The 23,075-nt window shown below is 34.1% G+C and overlaps 1 protein-coding gene across 1 annotated transcript; it reads left to right on the forward strand.

Moving 5' to 3' along the window:
* The first annotated feature begins 3,066 nt into the window (after positions 1-3,066).
* On the forward strand, positions 3,067-4,555 carry LOC149540820 (2-methylene-furan-3-one reductase-like). Its single transcript, XM_089801903.1, has 3 exons — positions 3,067-3,282; positions 3,407-3,890; positions 3,983-4,555. Exons 2-3 carry the CDS (start codon positions 3,887-3,889, stop codon positions 4,249-4,251), a joined length of 273 nt encoding a protein of 90 aa, XP_089658029.1. The 5' UTR covers positions 3,067-3,282; positions 3,407-3,886; the 3' UTR covers positions 4,252-4,555.
* The last annotated feature ends 18,520 nt before the right edge of the window (positions 4,556-23,075 follow it).

A 23,075-nucleotide genomic window follows, 5' to 3' on the forward strand; every position in this document is an offset into this window, starting at 1 on the left:
ATATCTCATTAATCGAAGTCCTTCTTCAAGGTTGAACTTCGAAATTGCAGAAGAGGAATGGCAAGGTAGAAGACTCTCTTATTCTCATCTTAAAGTTTTTGGTTGTCAGGCTTTTGCACATGTGCCCAAAGAAAAAAGAAGCAAGCTGGATCCTAAATCTGAGCCTTGCATATTCGTTGGCTATGGAGAGGATCAGTTTGGCTTCAGGCTTTGGAGCTTAACTGATAAGAAGATTATTAGAAGCAGAGACGTTGTCTTCAATGAGAAAACCTTTCCAGCATTAAATTCTTAGGAAATGTCTGAAAAAGAATTTGTGCCAATCGCTGCACAAAGGAATGTTGGATTGAATCCACAAACAGTTTCTAACACTATTTCATATAGTCCCACCTCTGTACTATTTCCAAATTTTTCATCTTCTTCCACTCCTGGGAACACAGGACATGATGATAGTTCTACACAAGAGTTTTTTGATATCTCTTCTCATGATAGGAATTTGTTTCTCCATCACGATCAAGCTTGTGAAAGTTTTTCAAACCAAAGTACAAGGGATCCTCTTACTACAATGGGCTATCAGTCAAAGGACTATAATGCTCATCCACCAATGCAGGGTGGGCAAATAGAACTGCAGGACATCAATCTGGAGGATGAGAGTAATTCGCAGGCTGTGCCAATTGATATCCATGGCAATCCCGTCTATATGCAGAGTACTCACAGTAAACGTATGTCACTATATCCATTTGAGCACGGTGGAAACTCAAGCCACAATCTTGGCAATAAACGTGGGCAATTTCAGAGTGTAGGTTCAACTAATCTGCAGCCTACACATAATCCGCAAAGGGCAAATGAAAACCAGGTTCAAACGCACGTAACAGAGGTGAATGTACAGGGTGCAGAACTTCATTCGCAATGTGTTAGAGCTGTTTCACAGGGTCTACAAATTGATTTGCAGGACGCTAATGTGCAGGGTAATCATGGTAGGAGCACAGACCAGCATCTTGGTAATACCGGTTTTGAGGCACCCAATACAAATATATCACAGGGAGAAGGCACACTTCATAATAATCTGTTCTCAAGCAACAGAGATGGCATTCAACATTTAAACTAGCGAACTAGTGTAACCGGTTCTCCATTTGAATTGGTTCAACCAGAGAACAGAGAACCCCAAATGAGAAGATCCACTAGAGAACGAAGAATGCTGGCTAAATTCTCTGATTATGAATTATTGTACGCTGAAGAAGCAGAGCCGTCAATTCTAGTTTCAGAATTTTCAGAACCATCTACATTCAAAGCAGCTCTCAAAGATGTCAATAGTGATAAATGGCAAACAACGATGCATGAAGAAATGGATTCTTTACTCAAGAATCGAACCTGGGATTTGGTATCTCTTTCGCCTAATCGAAGACCACTTAGGAACAAGTGGATATATCGTGTGAAAGATGAAGCGGAAGGCAATAAACGCTTCAAAGCCAGATTGGTGGTAAAGGGATTTGATCAAAAACAAGGGATAGATTTCAATGAATTCTTCTCACCAGTTGTCAAAATGACAACTATCCGAACTGTTCTAGGATTAGCAGCTACATGGGATCTTGAATTAGAACAACTTGATGTGAAAATAGCTTTCCTACATGGTGATGTAGAAGAAGAACTGTACATGGAGCAGCCACAAGGGTTTGGAAAGAAGGGACATGAACACCTTTATTGCAAATTAAATCGGAGCTTGTATGGTCTGAAACAAGCCCCAAGACAGTGGTATGTAAAATTTGATCGCTTCATGGCTGAGCATAATTTCACAAGATGTGAATCAGACCCATGTGTCTACTTCAAGAAACTTCCAAGTGGAGAGTTTGTCATCCTTCTTCTTTATGTCGATGATATGTTAGTAGCTGGCTCAAACAAAAGAATAGTTAATGAGTTGAAACAAAAATTGGCAAGCAAGTTTGCAATGAAAGACTTAGGGGTGGCTAAAAAGATTCTTGGCATGACAATCACAAGGGATAGGAAAAAGAGGGAAATCACTTTGTCTTAAAAACAATACATTGACAAAGTTGTTGAAAGATTTGGCATGGCTGAATCAAAAGTAACTCCTATTCCTCTTGCTGGTCATTTTCGATTAAGTTCTGAATTATGTCCTCAAACACAGGAAGAAAAAGAATTTATGGAAAAAATTCCATACAAATCAGCCATTGGTAGTATTGTGTATGCTATGGTTTCTACTCGCCCCGACATTGCTCATGCGGTGGGAGTTGTGAGCAGGTTCATGAGCAATCTCGGCAAAGCTCATTGGGAAGCCGTCAAATGGATACTAAGGTATCTAAAAGGTACTTCAGATTATGTTTTATGTTTTGGCGGAAACAAAGTTCAACTACAAGGTTACACTGATTTTGATCTTGCCGGAGACTTGGACAAACGAAGGTCTACCACTAGTTACACCTTCACATTTGCTGGAGCTGCGATCAGTTGGGCTTCACGGTTGCAACATTGCATTGCTCTTTCTTCAGCTGAAGCTGAATACTTAGCTCTTTCCGAAGGTGCAAGGGAAATGATTTGGCTTCAGCGGTTACTTGGTGAATTGAAAGTTCATCAAAATGAATATAATCCGTTTTGTGACAGCCGTAGTGCGATCTTCATGGCACATAATCAGTCATCACAACGTCACTCCAAGCATGTTGATGCACATGCTCACTTTGTTCGTCATGCAGTCGAAGAGGGCAAGCTGAATGTTGTCAAGATTGACACCAAGATAAATTCGGCTGATATATTCACGAAGGTTGTTGCCAAAGAGAAGTTCGAATGTGCTAGAACTTCTCTTGGGCTTGTGAAGAAAAGATAGATCATTCTTTGAGCAGGGTATTGGGTGATCAGTTGCAGCATTGGTTGTCTTTCAGGTGGGAGTTTGTTGATATTGTGAAGGCCAACAGTCAAGTCTTCTTTTCCCTCCAATAATCGAGTCGTTTGGTTTCCAAAGACTCTTCATTTGTAATATTATTGGAGCCCTTTTATATGCTGCTCCTGCTCATTTGTAACTTAACTTTTTCTTATTAATTCAATACTCTGCAGTCTGGACGTAGCCACTATTGTGGTGAACCAAGATAAATCTGGTGTTGTGTATTTCTTCTTATTGCAACATTTTCATTCTCTGTTTAATCCTTTCAAAAGAAAATTGCGGATCCAACTTTAGGCGCCAGCCAGGTTGCGATCAAAGTTCGTGCAGGCGCTCTCAATCCTGTGGATTTCAAGATCCGTCAATACGGCATATTTCGCACGGCGGATGCTCCCTTTCCTGTATATTCAACTTAATTCTCTTTTGTTTAGGGTTTAAATTCAATGCTTTTCGATTTCCTTACTTAGGGTTTAAATTCAATGTTTTTGATTTCATTATAGCTGAGTCCCCTATTTTGTTTCGCAGATGGTGCCGGGCTGTGATGTGGTAGGAGTAGTTGCAGACGTCGGCGAAGGCGTGTCGAAATTTAAGAAGGGCGACTGAGTTTACGGCGATATTCAGGATTTCACGGTGGGAAACCCTAGGCAGGTTGGCACCCTGGCCGAGTTCACGGTCGCAGAAGAACATCTGCTGGCTTTGAAGCCCAGCAATTTGTCATTCGAAGAACCCGCCAGTTTGCCGCTTGCGCTCTTAACCGCGTTGCAGGCGTTCGACACCGTTGATTTCCAGAAGAGACAGAGCGTATTTGTTGTGGGAGGCGCAGGCGGCGTGGGAACTCTGGCGATCCAGCTCGCAAAGCATGTTTTCGAAGCTTCTAGAATCGTCTCCACTTCCAGCGCGGCTAAAGCGGAGTTTGTGAAAAGCCTGGGGGCAGATCTGGTGGTGGATTACACCAAGCAGAGCTACGATCAAGTGGATGAGAAATTCGATTTTGTTTTCGACACCATGGGTAGGGTTTCAGATTTTTTTTTTCAAATTATAATTTTGCTTGGAGATCTTTTCGAAGAAAGGGTTTTGAATCTTTTATGTTAATGTTTACAGGTGATTCGTTCAAGTCTCATGTTCTTGCTAAAGAGGGGGGTAAAATAGTGGACATTGCATCCTTTCCTCCGCATGAGAGAGCAGTGAGCGTGCTTGTGAAACCCCAAGGGAGTAATTTGGAAAGGCTGGAGAAATTCATTGAAAGCGGGAAAGTGAAGCCCGTGATCCATCCGAAGAGCCCTTATTCGTTTTCTGATGTGGTGGAGGCGTTCAAACACCAGGAAAGCGGTCGAGCCAAAGGAAAGATTGTGATTTCGCCGATTGAATGAGCGGTGTTCATTGGAAGATAGGTGTGGATAAGGCCGACATTAACGTATTAAGTGAGCGGTCTTTTCTTTAGTGTAAAGATATCTCACCTGAGAAATAAAGTGTTGCTGCGCGTACATTCAAAGGCTTAATAATATTTTATTATCCCCGATAAATTTACATTATCTACAATATAATATAATATATGTTTGGTGCTGTCACTGTAAGAATGTGCAATGATTCCAATCATTACATCGAATTATATGCGGGAATATACATCACAGTACGATTATATATTTAACAAGAGCTCTAAGAGAGCTTTAGTCCTGCCTTTCGCAACGGTTAAAAGTAGATGTGTGCATCTAGTTTTTATTAGTTTATTAATTCTGTGAGATTTTGATATTTGATTTACATGTTTGTTCTATCATATATGATTTATATTGAGACAAATTTCTACGCAATTATGTTTGGTAGGGTCAATCTTGACTTCTTTAAGTTTTAATGGTATTTACATTAACTATGTTTGATTTTAATGTTTGATTTTAATAATGCAGTACAAATATGAGGATCTGATTGATTTCAAGAATATTCCAAACATTTGTAATAATAGGTCTAATATATATTTGACGATATAGAAATAGGTATTCTTTCATGAAATGAAATTTATGATACCAATAAAATTATTTTTAATATTAGAAATGAATATAATACTTAATTAATAAATCTACTTACAATTATATAGAACAATATATAAATAAATTTTGCATTAATATTTTTGAATATAAATATATATTACTATACCTTTAACTACTATACAAGATAAATATTAAATTCTAATTTGTAATATTATTAACATAAATACTCTTTATTAGTAGCAAAATTTATTAATCAAATTGAACCAATTGATAATAATTATCTCTTAATGAGAATTAACTCTGCTTGCGAAAATGCCGAAAGCGAAAACTTCACTCAGTTATCTAGGCCCGAATCGAGGGCAGAGGAACAAACAGAGACTCTCCAGAAATGCATGGGCCATCGAAATAGCGAGACATGGAAGCTCTCCAGCGAACCAGAGCAAATTTCTTAACCTAAAATATGGTAAAATGGATGTAAGATTCGATGTTCCTACGACCAACAGATTCGAGGCTTTGGATAAATCAGTAGTCGAGGCCACCCGCTTTCGTCCAAAAGAAGGGCCTCAAAGACTTACAATCAATGCGGAAGCTTCCTCTGATATCAAAAACCTATCTGGAACGCGCCCCCAATTGCATATATTCACAGTAGAACATCTCGATAACCAGATCTGGGTTTTTAACATGACTAAATATGTATTTCTAAATTCTTTCAAATCTTTGTCCCCTCCAGGAAGCGCTTCAATTCCCTTCAATCTTCCAGATGTTAAATTTGATTTAAAACCAACCTCCTCTCCAATCTATATACCCCCTCATAAACGGCTTAGCAACCCATCCCCTTCTCCTAACCCTAATTGTTCTCTTGGATCGCTGCAACCAAACCCCCTTGACAAACCAGTTCACATCACCATTGATGATGTTGAAGATTCTTGGTTCGACTGTCTGAAGAGAGGGATCTTCACAATTTGGACTGGCCCTTCCAAAGACATTCATCTCTTAATGGAATGGCTATCGGACAATTGCCAGGAACAGGTAAGTATCTTTCACCATCATGAAAATGTTTTGTTTTTAAAATGTGAAGAAGAGTCTGTTAAAAATGAGTTTATTGCTGTCTCAGAATGTTTCTTCAAAGGCTTCTGTGTCAAATTTGTTGAATGGGTTCCTAATTTTCATATTGATAAGGTGGATTGTATGATCCCATTATGGTATTCCATGTCTCTTCCTCCGGAGCTATGTGATGTTGATATTATCTATGAAATAGGCTCTGCAATAGGAGTAGTTATTGCTATTGATGCTTCCTTTTTTAGCTGTAACAGTATTAAAATTCTCATCAAACTTAATATTAATCACCCTTCAGAGTTCCAAAAGAAAATTATTACCAGGAAAGCCTCATATGATATAACCTTTCAAGAGTATAAAGGGAATCATTGATATACTAAAATCTGAAATTAAAAATAATCACAGAACTGAGGTCCTTCCCCTCACATCGCACTTCAGGGAAAAATTCCCAGGACTAAGTTCTAAATTAGTCAGAAGGAATAAAAATTCAGGGAACTACCGATCAGAGACTCAGATTGGACAAAATTCTCAGGCAGAACAGAGGGCTTCATTGATAAAAATGATGCCAGATGAGAGAGAAGGTACCCTATTAATCTCAAAAGCAGATTTAATAAAGGATACAAGAGTATTGAAGAATGGTGTTTGTAGCAAAAATGACAAGGAACTCAAGGGAACAGAAAAATGTGACAACAAACATAAGACCAACAAAAGGGGCTTTGATGGAATTAAGATTCAGCTTCCAAATGACAGAAGAGAGCACCCCAGAAAAATGAAAGAGCCAACTGTTAGACAGTACAAGGAAAAAAGCAAGGCCTTAGAGCGAAATGAATTATTAGATAGAGTAGACAGTAAGGATTATAGGACAAACAAGGAGAATTTGGGAGATCAAGTTTTCCCTCCCTCAGAATTGGATTCTGTGAATCATATAGAGAAGGAAACTCAGGATTATAGAAAATGGAAGGAGAAGGAAGAATTAGCAAAAATCAGAATTGAGGTAGGCAATAGAGAAAAATTTGGTCAAAATCATGAAACAACATGCAAATCAGATGGGATTTGGAACAGAGACCAAAATCTTGAGCAAGGCACAGTAAGGCATGAGGCTCCTGCAAAGTATAAAGAAAGATGTAATAAGGAGGATGGAATTGAAGAAAGCAGTCGAAAATCAGAAAAAATGAAGGGGCCTAACATATACATATATCAGGAGGAGATTGATGGGAACAAGGATACTGCAGGACAAGGAGAGATACAAAACAACATTACAAAATCAACAGATAATCAAGATATAGGTGAAGTAGAAAATATCATGCTTTTCTCTTCTCCCAAGGTGTGGATGGAAAAAGCAGCTTCTAGAGCAGAAAAATAGGATTCTCAGCATTTGAACACTGATCTTATCCCTGAATCAGAGTTAACCACCCCGCAAATTGAAGGTGCTAGAAGAACTTCAAAATTTTGGCAGACACCAGATGGATATCCTTCCTCGCCGTTCACCCCAGAGGAGATTCAGTCACAGATTCAGAATGACGGCAAAAGACTAGAAGTCTCTATCATTAAAGACTTTCAACAATTTTTAAATGAGGACCTAGAATTTACACCAGAGGTTGGATTATCAGAGGTTGAGGCTAACAGTCTTGAGCAGCTATCAGAGGAACTTATTAAGGTGTTTGACTTTGATAATTTAGATAAGAGTACTACCTCTCAGAAAGAGAGGCTGATCCAAGAAATTATCAAACTGGGAGGAGATTATTATACTGCTGAAGATCTCCAAAGGGATATGATAAAGATCCAGATGGAGGATAGTGCAAGGAAGCAGGACAAACAGAGTGAGAAGAAGTCAAAAGACAATTAGGTAGGTGAACGGACAAACATGGGAGAAAGAGAGAATAAAAAATCGGAGGACGATAGTCTCAGGAGTAAAATCTGCAAAGAATTGGAAATGGAAGAATTTGAAAGAAAAAAGGAATGCATTTGTCCAACATCACAAGAACTGGGTATATTTTAGCAAGAGCTTGGTATAGAAATGAATCAGGAAGGTATAACCTCTCCAAAATATGGTAAGCCGAAAGGAAAAAGGGGGAGGAGATCACTGAAGGATTTACGTGAGGCTGAAGGCCTAGCTAGAGAACAGAGGAAAATTGATGAACTCCTAAACATGGGGAAGGGGAAGTGCCTTCCTAAGACTACATGAGGATAACTTCATGGAATGCTAGGGGTCTAAATGCCCCCAGCAAGAAAAGGTTATTAAAATAACATTTAAAAAGTTTTAATTCAGAAATAGTATTAATTCAGGAAAGAAAACTAAATAAAGCAGAAGGAGACAAATTTAACAAAATGTTAGGAATGTGGGGTTCAATCTTCATAGAGGCAATAGGTGCCTCGGGGGGTTTAGGAATTGTTTGGAACCCGAAGAAATTTAGTCTAACTTATTTAGTTAATAACAATAATTGGATGTGTGCTAGTATACAGAGCCTAAAATCAAATACGAAATTCATCCTAATCAATGTGTATGGTCCTAATAATACAATAGGAAAAAAAACTGTTTGGGCTGAATTAAGTATGGTTATTTCAAAACACAAAGATTGTCCGATTATATTAGGAGGTGATTTTAATACGATTTTAAGTTTAAATGAGAAAATAGGGGGTACTCAACATCTCTCGCTATCATCAATAGAATTCAAAGTATGGATCGACAAATTTAATTTATTAGAAATTCCTCCAAGCAATGGTATATTCACGTGGAATAATAGAAGAAAGGATAATGATTATATTGCAGAAAAGTTAGATTCTTTATTGTAGGAAATATCTCTTCTTACAATAAGAACTTCCAATCCTCCATTCTTCCCTTCGCAAGATCAGATCATTTCTCGGTATGTTTGGAGATTTCAGAACCTTCTAAAGCACAGAGAAATCCTTTTAAGTGTGAAAAGATGTGGTTTCAGGATTCGAAATTTTTAGAACTGATTAAGACATGGTGGACTCAAGCGAACTTCGCTGGGTCCAGAATGTTCATTTTCATTTCAAAACTCAAATTGTTGAAAGAAAACATTTTGAGGTGGAACAAAGAACACTTCAACAACATTTTTAAAGAAAAGTTGGAAGTTGAAGATAAACTGAAAAACCTGAACCAGGAAATTATAAAATATGGCATGAATTATGAGAAATATACTTTAGAAAAAGAGCTCCTCATGAAACAAGAAGATATTTTATCCAAAGAGGAAACCTTCTGGAGACAAAAATCCAGAGAGAAATGGTTGGAAGAGGGAGATCAAAACACAAATTTTTTTCACAATTCTACTATTCAAAACTGATCTCTACAGAAGATATCTAGTATCTCAACTCCGCAGGGTTTGCGTACAGAAAATCCTACAGAAATTGCAAACACGATAGTCTCTCACTTTAAAAATTTACTAAATAATTATGAAGGGTCTAATAGGGAAGTACAGGCCCGAATGCTCAAATTTATTCCAAAATTGGTCACGGTAGAAGAAAATAAAAATCTAAATAGACCAATAACATTGGAAGAGGTAAGGACTATGGTCTTTAATATGAGTCCAGACAAATCTCTAGGTCTAGATGGGTTTCAAGCTTTCTTTTTTCAAAAATGTTGGGATATACTTGGAGAAGACCTATGGAGAGCAATTGAAGCGTCAAGAAATGGTGGATCCTTGCTGGCTGAAATCAATTATTCATTCTTCACACTTATCCCTAAGAAGGAATGTCTGGAAAATCCTGGAGACTTCCGCCCTATAGCTTTGTGCAACACTATTTACAAAATTTTCTCAAAAGTTATAGCCAATAGACTCAAGGCAATTATGCCAAAATTGATTTCTGAGGAACAAACAGGTTTTGTTCCAGGTAGATCCATTTTGGATGGCATACTCATTATTCAGGAAGCTATTCACTTGGCTGCCATAGATAAAGAACCATGTATGTCTATGAAATTAGATATACAAAAGGCTTACAATATGGTTGATTGGCGTTTCCTATGCAAAGTTCTAGAAGCATTTGGTTTTTCATGTCAATGGGTAAATCTAATATTTAAGTTTATCTCAACTCCGAAGATTTCTATTCTCATAAATGGGACTCCTGAAGGTTTCTTTGAAATCTCCAGGGGTATTAGGCAAGGAGACCCTCTATCTCCCTCTCTCTTCATTCTAATGGCTGAAGCCTTTGGTAGAGCAGTCTCCTATACTTATCAGGTTCGAAAGATTTCAGGGATTTTTGTTACCAGAAACCTCCCTAACATTACCCATCAACAGTATGCAGATGACACTATTTTACTTGGAAAGAGTTCGATCCAAGAAGCTATGGGTTTTAAAAATATACTTCAAAATTATATGGATGCTTCAGGGCAGAAGGTTAATAAAGATAAATCCGAAATATTCTTTACGAACACCTCTCCAAAAATGGAAAACAAGATATGTGGAATTATGGGATATAGAAAGGGTATGTTCCCTTGTAAGTATTTGGGTATCTCCCTGGAAAAGAACTCGAGATACATCAAAGTTTGGCATGATACGATTGAAAAGGTGGATAAGCGGATTAGAAGTTGGAAGAATAGATGGCTCTCTAAGGCTGGTAAGATTACTAAGATACGATCTGTCCTCTCAGCCATCCCGATTTTCCCTTTGGCATGTCTTCCTCTCACAAATTGGATGTCCAAGCGATTCGAATCTAAACTTAGGAATTTCCTTTGGAAGGATAAGGAAAATGATAAGAAACTCGCTCTCATTAAATGGGACAATTTATGCAAACCTAAAGAATATGGAGGTTTAGGATTGAGGAAACCACAATGGCAAAATGAGGCTCTGGGAGCCAAACTTATATGGAGATTATACCAAGAACATGAGCACAAATGGGCTAAAATTTTATATCATAAATATCTGGATCCAACAAAGCCGAAATCGCTGTTCAGAATGGGAAGTTTGCCGAAAGGGTCGGAATGCTGGAATTTCATGGTAAAATGCAGGGGTATTATCAGCAACTACCTAATGTGGGACGTGGCTGCCAGAGATAAAGCTTTGTTCTGGGAAGACTCCTGGGATGGGCTCCCCCCTTTAAACACACCTCCCAATTTAGAAAACCTAATAATAAGGCTAAAATCATTGTGGGGTAGTAAGGTCAAAGATTACAAAATTAAAGAGTTGATTGATGGGGAACTTCGAGGGAGATGGCGGTCAACAGATGATTTAGATCTTGATCCGGAATCAATTGTAGCCTTCAAAAAGATCATCTCGAATAGGAAAATAAAACAATTCGAAAGGCCAAATAGTCTTATTTGGGCTGGTTCAAAGGATGGATTATATAGTGTGAAACAAGGTTATCAAGCTATTATTCATTCATAGCAATGGAACTCGGTGGAGATCCCATTAAAATTGTGTTGGGAAACAGCTTGTCTTCCTAAGGCCGGTTTCTTTCTATGGCTTGCCCTTCAGAACAGAGCTTTAACAACAGACAGACTCGCTAGATTTGGTATAAATGGTCCTAATTGGTGTGTCATGTGTAAACAGAACAATGAAGATGCTGATCATCTCTTTCTCAACTGTCCTTTCGCACAAAATTTCTGGGAATGGCTCAAGTCCCGACTAAACTGGGCTACCCCTCTACAGAATTCTCTTAAAGGGCTCCTATGTTCATGGCCCACAAATATGGGACATGGGGTCTATAGAAAATTCTGGAATATTTTCCCATCCATAGTTGTATGGGAAATATGGAAAGAAAGAAACCGTCATATTTTTAAAGATCAAGAGCGGAATCTAGGTAGATTTATTCTAAATCTAGAAGCTTCAATAGTAGAAGTAATGAATGCTAATCTGAGGAAGACAACACATGTGGAAGGATCTTTCTCATATTGGGATGGAATTATGAAGAAATTATGGTCCAACCTTATCAATCCACCACTGGTGTATGCGACAAGCAATAAAGAGGCAAGGGCAAAATGTAAATGGGTCCCTCCTCCCCCAGGTTGGCACAAATTGAACTTTGATGGGGCAGCGAGAGGGAACCCGGGTATAGCCGGGGTAGGATGTATTTTAAATGATGAGAATGGCAGATGGGTAGCAAAGCTAGCTGCCCCCATTCCTCCTATTTCCAATAACGTGGCAGAACTTGAAGCCTTGGAGAAGGGTCTTCAGCTCTATCTTAAATTAAGCCTCTCCAAAATCCACATTGAAGGCGATTCTCAAGTCATTCTTAACGCTATCAAACAAAAAAAGACCCCAAATTGGGTCTTGAATTTGAAACTCCAAGAAGTGTTAATTTTAATAGAGCATTTTGAGGAGATCAATATCAGTCATATTTATCGAGAAGGTAACTAATTGGCAGATGAACTTGCCAATAAGGGTGCAGATGGAGAATCAATTTTATTGTTCAAGTCAGATATCTCCCCTCCTTTATAATAACAAGATAGTTACTTATCAATATAATCAACTGCAGATTGATACAAAAGTTACCTTTTTGGGCAAATCCCAAGCTCAGATATAGTTCCTATTCAAAAGAATTGCATTTATATTCAACCAATTCACAAGCATTAATATTCAGTGAAATATTATCACATCAACTCAAGATATAATTTAAGCAATGTATCATATTGTCAAACATTTATATTCTTTAAAATAATGCTAATTCCTATATCCTTCTGATTTATAATCCTTCACAATAAATCACCTATCTTATAGTATTTAAAAATTATTTTGAAGGTCCAAATTATTAATAATTACTTAATACTAGTATATATATATATATATATATATATATATATATATATATATATACATAATAATATCATTTATATTATTTTAAACTACAGGTATATAGATATAATAATATTTTCTTATATATATATATATAACTAGAGATCAAATATGTTAATCTATTCAGAGATATTAACATACCTGCGTTAGATAGTAACATTAACAAGTACTATAAGTATATAATTAGAATTTAATTATTGAGTACTTTTGGATTAGGATTAAGTCTATTATTTTAATCATTAATAAATTACGCCTTATTTATGATATGTAATTAGCATTCGTAATCTAATTATTAGATAAAACTATCCAAAACCTCCTTCTTCTAGCAACATGAATGATTATTCAGTACTGATAATAATTTTCATTATTCTTTCATTTCAGAAAGAGTACGTGTTGTTCCTTTTTCCCTGTATGTCTCTCCGAAATCGTTCCCAGTGGAGTATTTAATTATAGTTAGTTAATACCCGTCTGATTCGAGCATGCCAAAGCTGAGCATGATCTCACTCCCATCATCACAAGATATGGAAGGATCTCCCAAGCTTGTATGAATGACCTAAATTATCATGACAGGGTACGAAGTTAGGTTCCAACATTTGTGTGAGGTATATGTTAGAGTTCAAGCCAGTTCATGATTATTCATGCCCGTTGGTTCATTTAAAACTTTAAGGCATTCCCAGAATCGTAGCAGAAGGAAAGATTTAGAGTGAAGATCTCTGGTCATAGTTTCCTCCGCTCTTAGTCTCTACTTAGAACCTTTGGTATTGTAGTCCTCTGATCAAAGATGAAATCCAACATTCACCTCTTTCACTCTACCAAAACTAGAACTATGGCATTCTTAGGCAAAATCAAGCCTAAAAGATGGAGCCGGTTGTTGAGAATCACTGATGACATGATTAGATTTGCTCTTAACAGAGCACTGGGTGAAGAAATTTTTGATTATTCTGCAACTTGGAGGACAAAAAGCTCCATCATCGGCTCTTTTATTGGGATAATGGCTAGGGCTAAGATCCCTAAGAGGACATTATACGGCTTTGTTTTGACATTCTTAGCCTGGTGTGGAGGAAGGGGCTGAAAAAGGCCGTATACAACATAGATGATAATGGTAGAATTCCATACCCTGAAAAATACATGGGTCTCCCGGAGGGTGATGAATAATTGAAGACGGCCCCTCGTCGACAAGCCCTAATCATGAGGGAAGGCCTAGCCTTCTATAAGGAATGGCCTCGTATGGAAGCTAGCATTAATTTTCTTTTACGCTGGAGAGGGATCATTGAAGAAGACAACAACAAATGGGTATACAACCACCTCAAACTGTTTAATACATACATTGAGCCGGGAGTCTCCTTCGAGGATCTGAATGCTATTAATTTCGACATCCTCGAGTCTGCAAAAACAAGCAGGGTCTCACTACGAATCGATCTACCCATGAATATGGCCACGGATGATATTGAAGATGAACCCGAAGTGCTTATGGTCACTCGGATAGAATAAGGATGGGGTAGGTCTCTCAGTAGTAAGGACTTTTATATGTAGTGTGTTAATATAGCTTGAAGAATCCGGTCTTAGGTTTGGTTTAAGTAGCTGGAGTAGCTCAGTAGTAGTATAAACTTTATGTTATACTCTGTATCGGACAGATTGATACCTCCTAATTTGCGCTCTGTTTTGGGAATACTAAGGGTCTAGGATCTAATCTCCTCCCATATAAAATGTTTTCTATGGTATATATATGAACACGATAGAATTTCGAAAGTTTAAAACCCCCCTGTAACTTGGGTTTGGATGGAAAACATGTATATATAACTCTGTCTTTTAAACAGTAGTATTTAGTTTAAAAGTATGAATGTTGTAGATGCTCTGGTTGGCTGTGAGAAATTGATCATCTAATTAAATTTAGGACTTCATGTAGTAATCCTCTGATGTATGAACATTATAGAACTAATTTGTCTCTGTGTTAAATTTCTTTTGGGTTTCTTCCGCTTCCTTTTAGAATAGTATGTGTCTATTTCTTATGGTTCCCCTGTAAGTTTATTCTGGAAGAAGTGCTTAATCAGAACTTTCATCTTATTGATGCTTCCTATTATGATTGTTTTCCGAGTTTGTTTCTTATTATGTTGATGGGATTAACATAGATTAATAACAGTGCTCTGATCTAAAATTAGAGGATATGCTCTTTAAAATTTCGTTGTATGAATGGGGCTACTATTGAGATATCTAGATAATCTTTCTTGAGCAAGATTAACTAGGCCTATTTTGGTTGGAGAAGCACTTGATTAATCTGCTAGAGTATTTATTCTCAAACCCTTAGACCAAACAGGGTATCCTCTTGGTATGCCTTCGTGAAAGAGTGGATTAATGGATAATTCTTAGGAATTATTTGGATAGAGATTTAGTCTACTGGATTGGTCTTTTAAAGTATATGCTATGAGCAGTCATCTGTGATTAATCCTATGACTTGAGGTTTCACAATATCTGTGTCTTGGAAAATACTTTATTACTGCTTTCCCAGCTATTGGTGTTTCACAGGTATTGATTAGGTGATATCCCATTTTGGTTAGCAAGGAATGTACTCCTATAAACAAAGTTGCAGTTTAATAGGAAAGATTTAGACAGCCAAAAGATGGATACGAGCAGATTCTTTTGCTTTAGATCTTTCTTTTAGGTTGGAGATAAGATGATATTTGTATTTTACTCGCCTCGAAAGAAAATGTAAATAATAGGGGTATGCCCCGAAATCGTATGTATTGAAAATTTGAAATTGTGATATTATCTACTGGGGTATGCTCCTTTTATCATTGTAAAAACTGGGGTATGGCCCCTTTTATCAATGTATAATATAGGACTGCGGTCCCGGACAAGACTGGAGGGTTTCTTTCCCCGTTCTTCCCTACCAGTGCCTGTCAGAATGGAGGACTTTCTGTAAGACTTTGATTTAATTATAATTTAATCAAGGCTTCGGCCGTTTATTGATAAAAAAAAAAAAAAAACTTTATTAATCAAATTATATTCAATATCTATAATAAATCTAGAAAAAAATAATATTCTTAAAAAATAATAAATTAAGTGTATTTGTATTTACTTATTTTAATTAATGTAAGTGGTTTCTTGAATTAATTTTATTAATATAATTTTGATTAAGAACATGAAAAAAAAACTATATATAATAATTATAAATTGTTCATAATATAACATAATAACATAATAATAGTAAATCATCAATAATTTTATTTGGGATCAAGAATTGTTGAACAATATCCAACTTTCTCAATATGATATTATACAATATTACTCTACCTTGCAGGGAGCCATCTTTGCGCTGTCAATTATATGCCTAGTGTGCAATTCCTGACTGAACACTTCACAAACCCATTATAGTGAAAGGCAAAGCATGGTAGTGAAATTGTGACAAAGAAGAAAGAAGTAGCGACGAAGTTAGAGAAGGGTTAGAAATGTGTGACGTGTTGTCATAATAACTCTAGGATTGAAGATGATAATACAATAAACAAAGAGAATTGACATCTGTATATGATAATTACATAATTGTCTAGAAGAGATTTATCTGATTTTTCAAAAAAGAAAGTTGTGCTCAGAAAGGGGTAAACAATTTGTTGATTGCAGTTGCAATTGGAAGGTTTTGAAATTGCAGTTAGCTCTTCTCTCTACTCCACATTTAGTTAGGGAAATTTTAGTAACAAAAGACTTCCCTGCTAGTGACAGTGTAGATTTGGAGGACTTTAATGCTACATTATTTCCAGAAAAGTGGAGCTCCAGGATTTGCATTGGCTACCATTGTTGCACTAATATGAACTTCTCCTCAAATTTTCTTTAGCTTGGCCATTCTTTTTCACAATTTGCTTCATATTTCCCATTCTTTTTATAGAATGAATTTTTCGGCAAAGACCCAAATCTATCATAGAAGCTAGACTTTCCACACAACAAAGATTTAGATATTTCTCCATCTCTAGAGCCTGTAATCATCCATGGCATTGCAATTACCATGAAGCTACATTCTTCTCTCCATCCTTGCTTTCATCCCAATAGAATAACAAAGCCAATTTCAAGGTTAAGTACTATGTGTCGCCATTTTTGTACTTTTTTTGTGCTAGGGACTATTGGGTCATGGCCATTGATGCCCCCAAAATCCATTTCATCAATTTTACCACGAACAACAAAGAAGTGATACGTGTTGTATTGCCAAGCACTCCAAATACAAAATGGGAATAACGCACTAGGAAGATTGGGAGAATTCTTCTCTAACACTTGACTGGTTAGGAAGCCTCCTGTAGGTTCATTCAAGTTTCTAAACTGCCCTAGTTGCCTGAACCCCTCTTGCTACAGCTACACATTACAATCGAACGAAGAGGGTTCAGACTAATTCACTCAGGTGTGCAAAGTTGTAGGAGGATAACAAACTCCTTGTTCTTGCTGAAATCCACTCCAAATGTCTGCTCTGTCTGATTCTCAAAGTAATAAAAATTCGCTGCATCAATCAAAAGAAATAAATGATTCTAGCTGACAGTTTTTGACAATGGAGGTGGTTGTAATTAATACAAGCTTATCATCTCATCACTCGAGTTGCCATCTCATAATCTTGCACTTTTTTTCCTATTTTCTGAGGTTAAAAAATATTTTACCCCTAGCAAAAATGGTAATAGCCAATAAGAATTGTGGAATTAGTGAATATAAATATAATTTAAAAATAAATCATTTCAAAACTTAGAGTGTTAAGATATATGTGTTTGAAAAAATAAATTGTATGGCCTCACTGAAAACATTAATACCCTGCCTTATAGATAAGGCAGGGACTAAAAATATACATTAGGATATGTAGAGGGTGTCTATCTTGGGCACCGGTGCAACACATTTACACAAACATACATATTTGTCAGAACTTATAAAAATGTATGATACAGATTATTCTAGGAATTAATAGATTTGAGATGTTCTTTTATTAGTCCCTGCGGAGACTTATGTTTTCACCTCATTTTCTACAATTAGTTTGAATGTATTCTAAAATATTAAATTATATTTATAATGATTTTGAGTTATATTATTTTAATTTTAAATTTTTAAAAGCTTTTTCTTTTTTCTAATTGGCTAGTGGTATTTTTGGTAGTGAATTTTTTTCTTTTTTCTTTTAAAAATTCAATATAATTTATGATATTATTATTATAATGTTCTTGAGTTATCTTATTTTTATTTTATTTTTTAAATACTTTGCCTTTTTCTAGAATTTGTTGGTTATATTTTTGCTAGTATTTTTTTTCAATAAAGATTAATATTATGTTTCAATAAATATATTGCATATAAATTCTATCTTAAAAAAAATTAATCTCCACAAAATATAAGTATTAAGATTATTCTATATATATATATATATATATATTTCATATTTTAAAAATATTTTATTCAAAGTTTTAAAGAACTTATTGTATAGATTGTGATATTATTATTTTTTTTAACAAGTATGACATGTGTTATGTAATATTTTTCCAACTCTTAATTCTCTTTTTTCAACAATAGGTGGGACTCCTACTATATCATAGCTCTTGTTTTATTTAAACAATCGTTTATCCTTTTAACTTTGAAGTCAATTTCCTTCTTCTTTTAAATAGCATTAAATTTTTAAAAGTTAAGTTTTTATTTTTATTTTTATAATAACATAGCATTATATTTTTTCGTATTAATTTTTAAACTAAATAATTTGAGACTATACATATGAATAAGTTAATTATTTTTTAAGTCTTATATTTACATTATTGAAAATTAAAGTAAAATATAAGTCTATTTTCAAAAAGTCATTTTCTAAGATAATTTGTCATTTATTAAAGTATAATAATTTAAAAAAAAATATTAGCACTCATTATTTAATAAAACTATCATTTAAAAATGTTTATTTTGAAATAAAACTTTAAAAGAAAAAAAGAGTAATATTTGTTAATATACATTGCAATGTAAAAAGTGATCTAAGATTATTGAATGGTAAAGTGCATTTTACAATGTCACAAAAATTAGATAAACCTATAAAGAAAACTATAAAATGAAAACACATTGATTTAGAAATTAATATAAAAATGTAATCAAAGTTGTTAAATTTATTATTTATTATTATATTTATACTTATAAATTATAAAAATAATATTGTCTCTAAAAAATAAAAATAAATCTTTTTCAAAAATATTATTGAAAAGAATTTTTTAAAAATAAATTCATTTAAGATTCTAAAAAATTCTAAATTTATTTAAATAATTAAAAGAACATATTGAATTGTTATAATTTTATTTTAATAATTCTTAAACAAATTTATGTTGCTACATGAATAATTATAATATTTGATTCCTATTAACAACTCACTAAATATTCATATAAAAATTACATATTTATTTACATTTAAAAATGTATAATATCTAAATTATATTCATATTAAAATTATAAATTTATTTAAATTATAAAAACATATAAAATTCATATTATATTAATCTTTAGAACAATCTATATCATCTGAAAGTATATGGACAATTCATTAATTGATAGTATTTGTTTTACTGAACAATTCATTAAATGCATATGATTGGATAAACTCGATGCCTATTTATTGCATAGTAGCTGGTGTCGTCTATCTTCTATCATTAATTTATTTTTGAAAAATGAAAATGGTATGACATAATATTGAATATTTTTATTCATTTTTCATTTAAAAGTATTTATTCATTTTTCATTTAAAAGTATTCTTAGAGATTGGATTGGAAGGAAATCTCCTCCACTTGAGAAAGTGAAATTTTGTTGAATATTTCTTTTCATAAGCAATTTTTTTAACTTTCAAAGAGTGAAATTAAAACATTTTCAACATTTTAATTATCAAATGTTTTTTTAGTGGTGGTTGATGAAATATAGTCCAGCTTGTATCAATTGGCTATTTTTTAAAATTAAAACAATTATATAGATAATTTGTAGTGCAATGAATTTATTGGTATGATATAAGGTATATTTGTGAGGTATATTATAATTTCTTCACTACTAAGCTATGGAAAAAGTCACAATTATTAGATATAAATGTATGCTTTTCTTGAATTAGGCAACCTATTAGTTCAATTTATAAAATAGTATGATATAGCTATTACCACTCTATTTATTGAATATAATTAAATGTCTTTATCATCAATATTATGGATTAATCACAATTAATAGATATAAATAGAAATATAAATTCAAACATGTAAGTTTGAGTTAAAAATTTAACTTTTTTAATTTTTATTTTTATAAAAAAAACTATAATTTAGATTTTATTATATTTTTAAAATCGATATAATATAATATTATTAAATCTAATCACGATCAATAAATTCAATACATTTAAAGTAAGGAATGTATTTAAGTTTTGATGTTAATAAACAAACATATAAGAATGGGAAAAATAATTGTGGTGTGTGTTTCATTGTTGGTGTGATTATGTTGCATGAGTGAATGCATTCTTTTCTAAATGGCTTGTACATGAGTTGTGTATGTGATGGGATTTCAATACTACTCATTTGTCCTTGAGTTGTTTGTGTAAGAGTTTGGCATAAAATGTTCTATTTTGTACTAGAGTTGGCTATGAAAACAATTATCCAAGTTTGAGATAATTCAATGAGTGTTGGTATAGTGATTGGATTTGATTATGCCAATATTTTTAAAATCAACATTTATGATCACACTGTGTGATCCATCATCAAGATGCAAGAGAACATAAGAACGAGAAAATTAATTGATTATAAACTAAGAACCTACTAAGAATAAGGAGGAAAGGAGGTGAGGAGAGAGACAACACACAAATGAACACTGAAATGATCATAACAACAAAAAATAACAAGAATATTAAAAAAAAGTACATAAATAAATATAATAGGCCCTCAATTTTCATGTAAAGGAGGTTGAAAAGGTTAATGATTTGGTCATATCTTGCAGACCGCTAATTCTGTAATGAATTGGTGAAACCTTAAATTGGATGGAAGGAGGTGTTTGGGAAGGAGAAATAATTATTTTACTATGCAAATGTATCTGTTAATTTCCAATTGATTTACGTGTTGAATGGAACCCTTTCTATTTTTATTTTTTTAAATTCACCTACTTGCCATGCATCTTACATTTTTTATCACGTTATCAGGATGGGTAGTTGCTCAAAAGATTGTGACACTATGAAATGCCTTGGTCACATAACATTTAGGGTTTATCTATAACGTGCATACCTTAGATGCCATTATGGAGGAAATGACCACAAAATGCATTTTGAGATTTTTGTTTTCATTGCAATTGCAAGTGCACATGTGTTAAGGCTGTTCTATATAGCCTTTCACAACAATCTTGAATATGGTTTCTCCTCAAATTGATCTTAATTAGTTGTTACATCTCAATCATAGTTACAAAATGAGGCTCATGCATTGACTAGATATTATTTTATATCTTTGGTATTAAAGAGAGGAAATCAAAATGAAAAGAGATTATCATTGTCATTGTTGCCTAGGCCATGACCATGAATTGTGATATGAAATCTTCTCCATTCGAAGAAGTGGTTGCATCGATCTTTGAGAAATCTCTCGAACAAATATTGGTTGCTAATGTTTATGAGACTTAGCTCTATTCGTGGAGCTTTCCAAATATAATTAGAAATCTTATTATTGGTATTTTTTGAATTAAAAAATAATGAAACACTAGAAAAAATTAAGATTGACTAATAAAAAATAGAAATCAATAGCTAAAAATTAATATAAAATAAAATAGAATAAAACACTAAACCTTAAAAGTAAAATAAACTTTGTTGTAAAAGCTAATTAACATATCCAGTTGAAAACATTAGTTTCTTGTCTATATATAGGCAAGGACTAATATAGGCTAAGACTAATTAATATATTTAAAAAAAATCTCTTTATTAAGTGTAATTTATATCAACAAACTAAAATTATTCAAATGCAATTTTTAATTTCCAAAAAATCTAATTTGAAATTATTAACATGGCCTATAACTTTTTTATTTAGGATTGGGTAAGAGAATTAAAATAAATTTTTAGCTCTAAACATTACTGCTTAAGAACTAGCAACACCATAGAAATATATCAAGTAATACAACCTTGAAAGCCACCTCCACAAATATAATAATGTAAAAAAATAAAACAATAATGCATGTCTTCATAGAGGTTGAAAATATTTAGAGATCATATTTATAAATAAGAGTAAAAGCAATATTATGTGAAACACAAGTTATGCCAAGAACACCTTGTATGCCAAGAACTAAAACATTTGATGGGTGTGTGCACCAAGATGGTGTACAATTTAGTGGACACCACAAAAAAAAACCCAAAAATGTTAATAACCTGATTAGGTTATGAATAACTTGATCAGGTTGTAACCAAGCTTGGCCAAAATACATTAAAAACCTAATTAAGTTTCAAGGACGAAAAGCCTCTTCAAATCTTGATCGGGTTTTGAAGAAATAAAAATAGGCTTTACTTCGAAAGCCATAACTTTTGCATTTAGAATTTGATTGAATCCGTTCAAAATGCATTGGAAAGATATTGAAGAGATCTACAACATGATGTAGATACATCAATCCTATATCATAATTTTTAAAATTTTCCATCAATTTGAATTAGGTATAGTCTGAAATAGGAAGTCATTGTTTTCCAAATGTGCAATCAATAAGTAAACATGAATGCTAACATATTTTTAAATTTTTTCTCTCTAAAAAAAAAATACACACACTCACTCACTTACTAAATAACCCCTATAATATTTCTCTTAATAAATCACAACCTCTTGCATTCTTTAACTAACTCCTAACTCTCTCTCTCTCTCTCTCTCTCTCTCTCTCTCTCTCTCTCTCTCTCTCCAACCCCCCCTCTCTCCTATCCCCTTCTCTCACTTTGTCTTTATCTTTCTATCCTATTCCCCCCCCCTCTCTCCATATTTCTCACTCTCTCTATCCATGTCCAATCCCCTCTCACTCTCTCTATCACTTCACCTCTCTCTCTCTCTCTCTCTCTCTCTCTCTCTCTCTCTCTCTCTCTCTCTCTCTCTCTCTCTCTCTCTCTCTCTGTCTCTCTCTCTCTCTATTATCCTATCCCCCCTCTCTCTATCTATCTTATGCCCCCCCCTCTCTCTCTATCATATCCCATTCTCTCCGTATTTATGACTCTCTCCATCACTTCATATATATATATATATATATATATATATATATATATATATATATATATATATATATATATATATATATATATATATATATATATATATATATATATATATCTCTTCCTATCCCATAATCTCTCTTACACCTTTTTAACCCCTTACCCATCTCTCTCTCCCTCCTTGACCTCTGATCCTTGAAGTGGGGACTTCGTGTAGAGAGAGAAGGGATTTAGGGATAGGGGTGATA

This window comes from Cupressus sempervirens, chromosome 9, assembly GCF_028749045.1.
Source record: "Cupressus sempervirens isolate cs-2001-9-10 chromosome 9, ASM2874904v1, whole genome shotgun sequence".
Classification (NCBI taxonomy): Eukaryota; Viridiplantae; Streptophyta; class Pinopsida; order Cupressales; family Cupressaceae; genus Cupressus; species Cupressus sempervirens.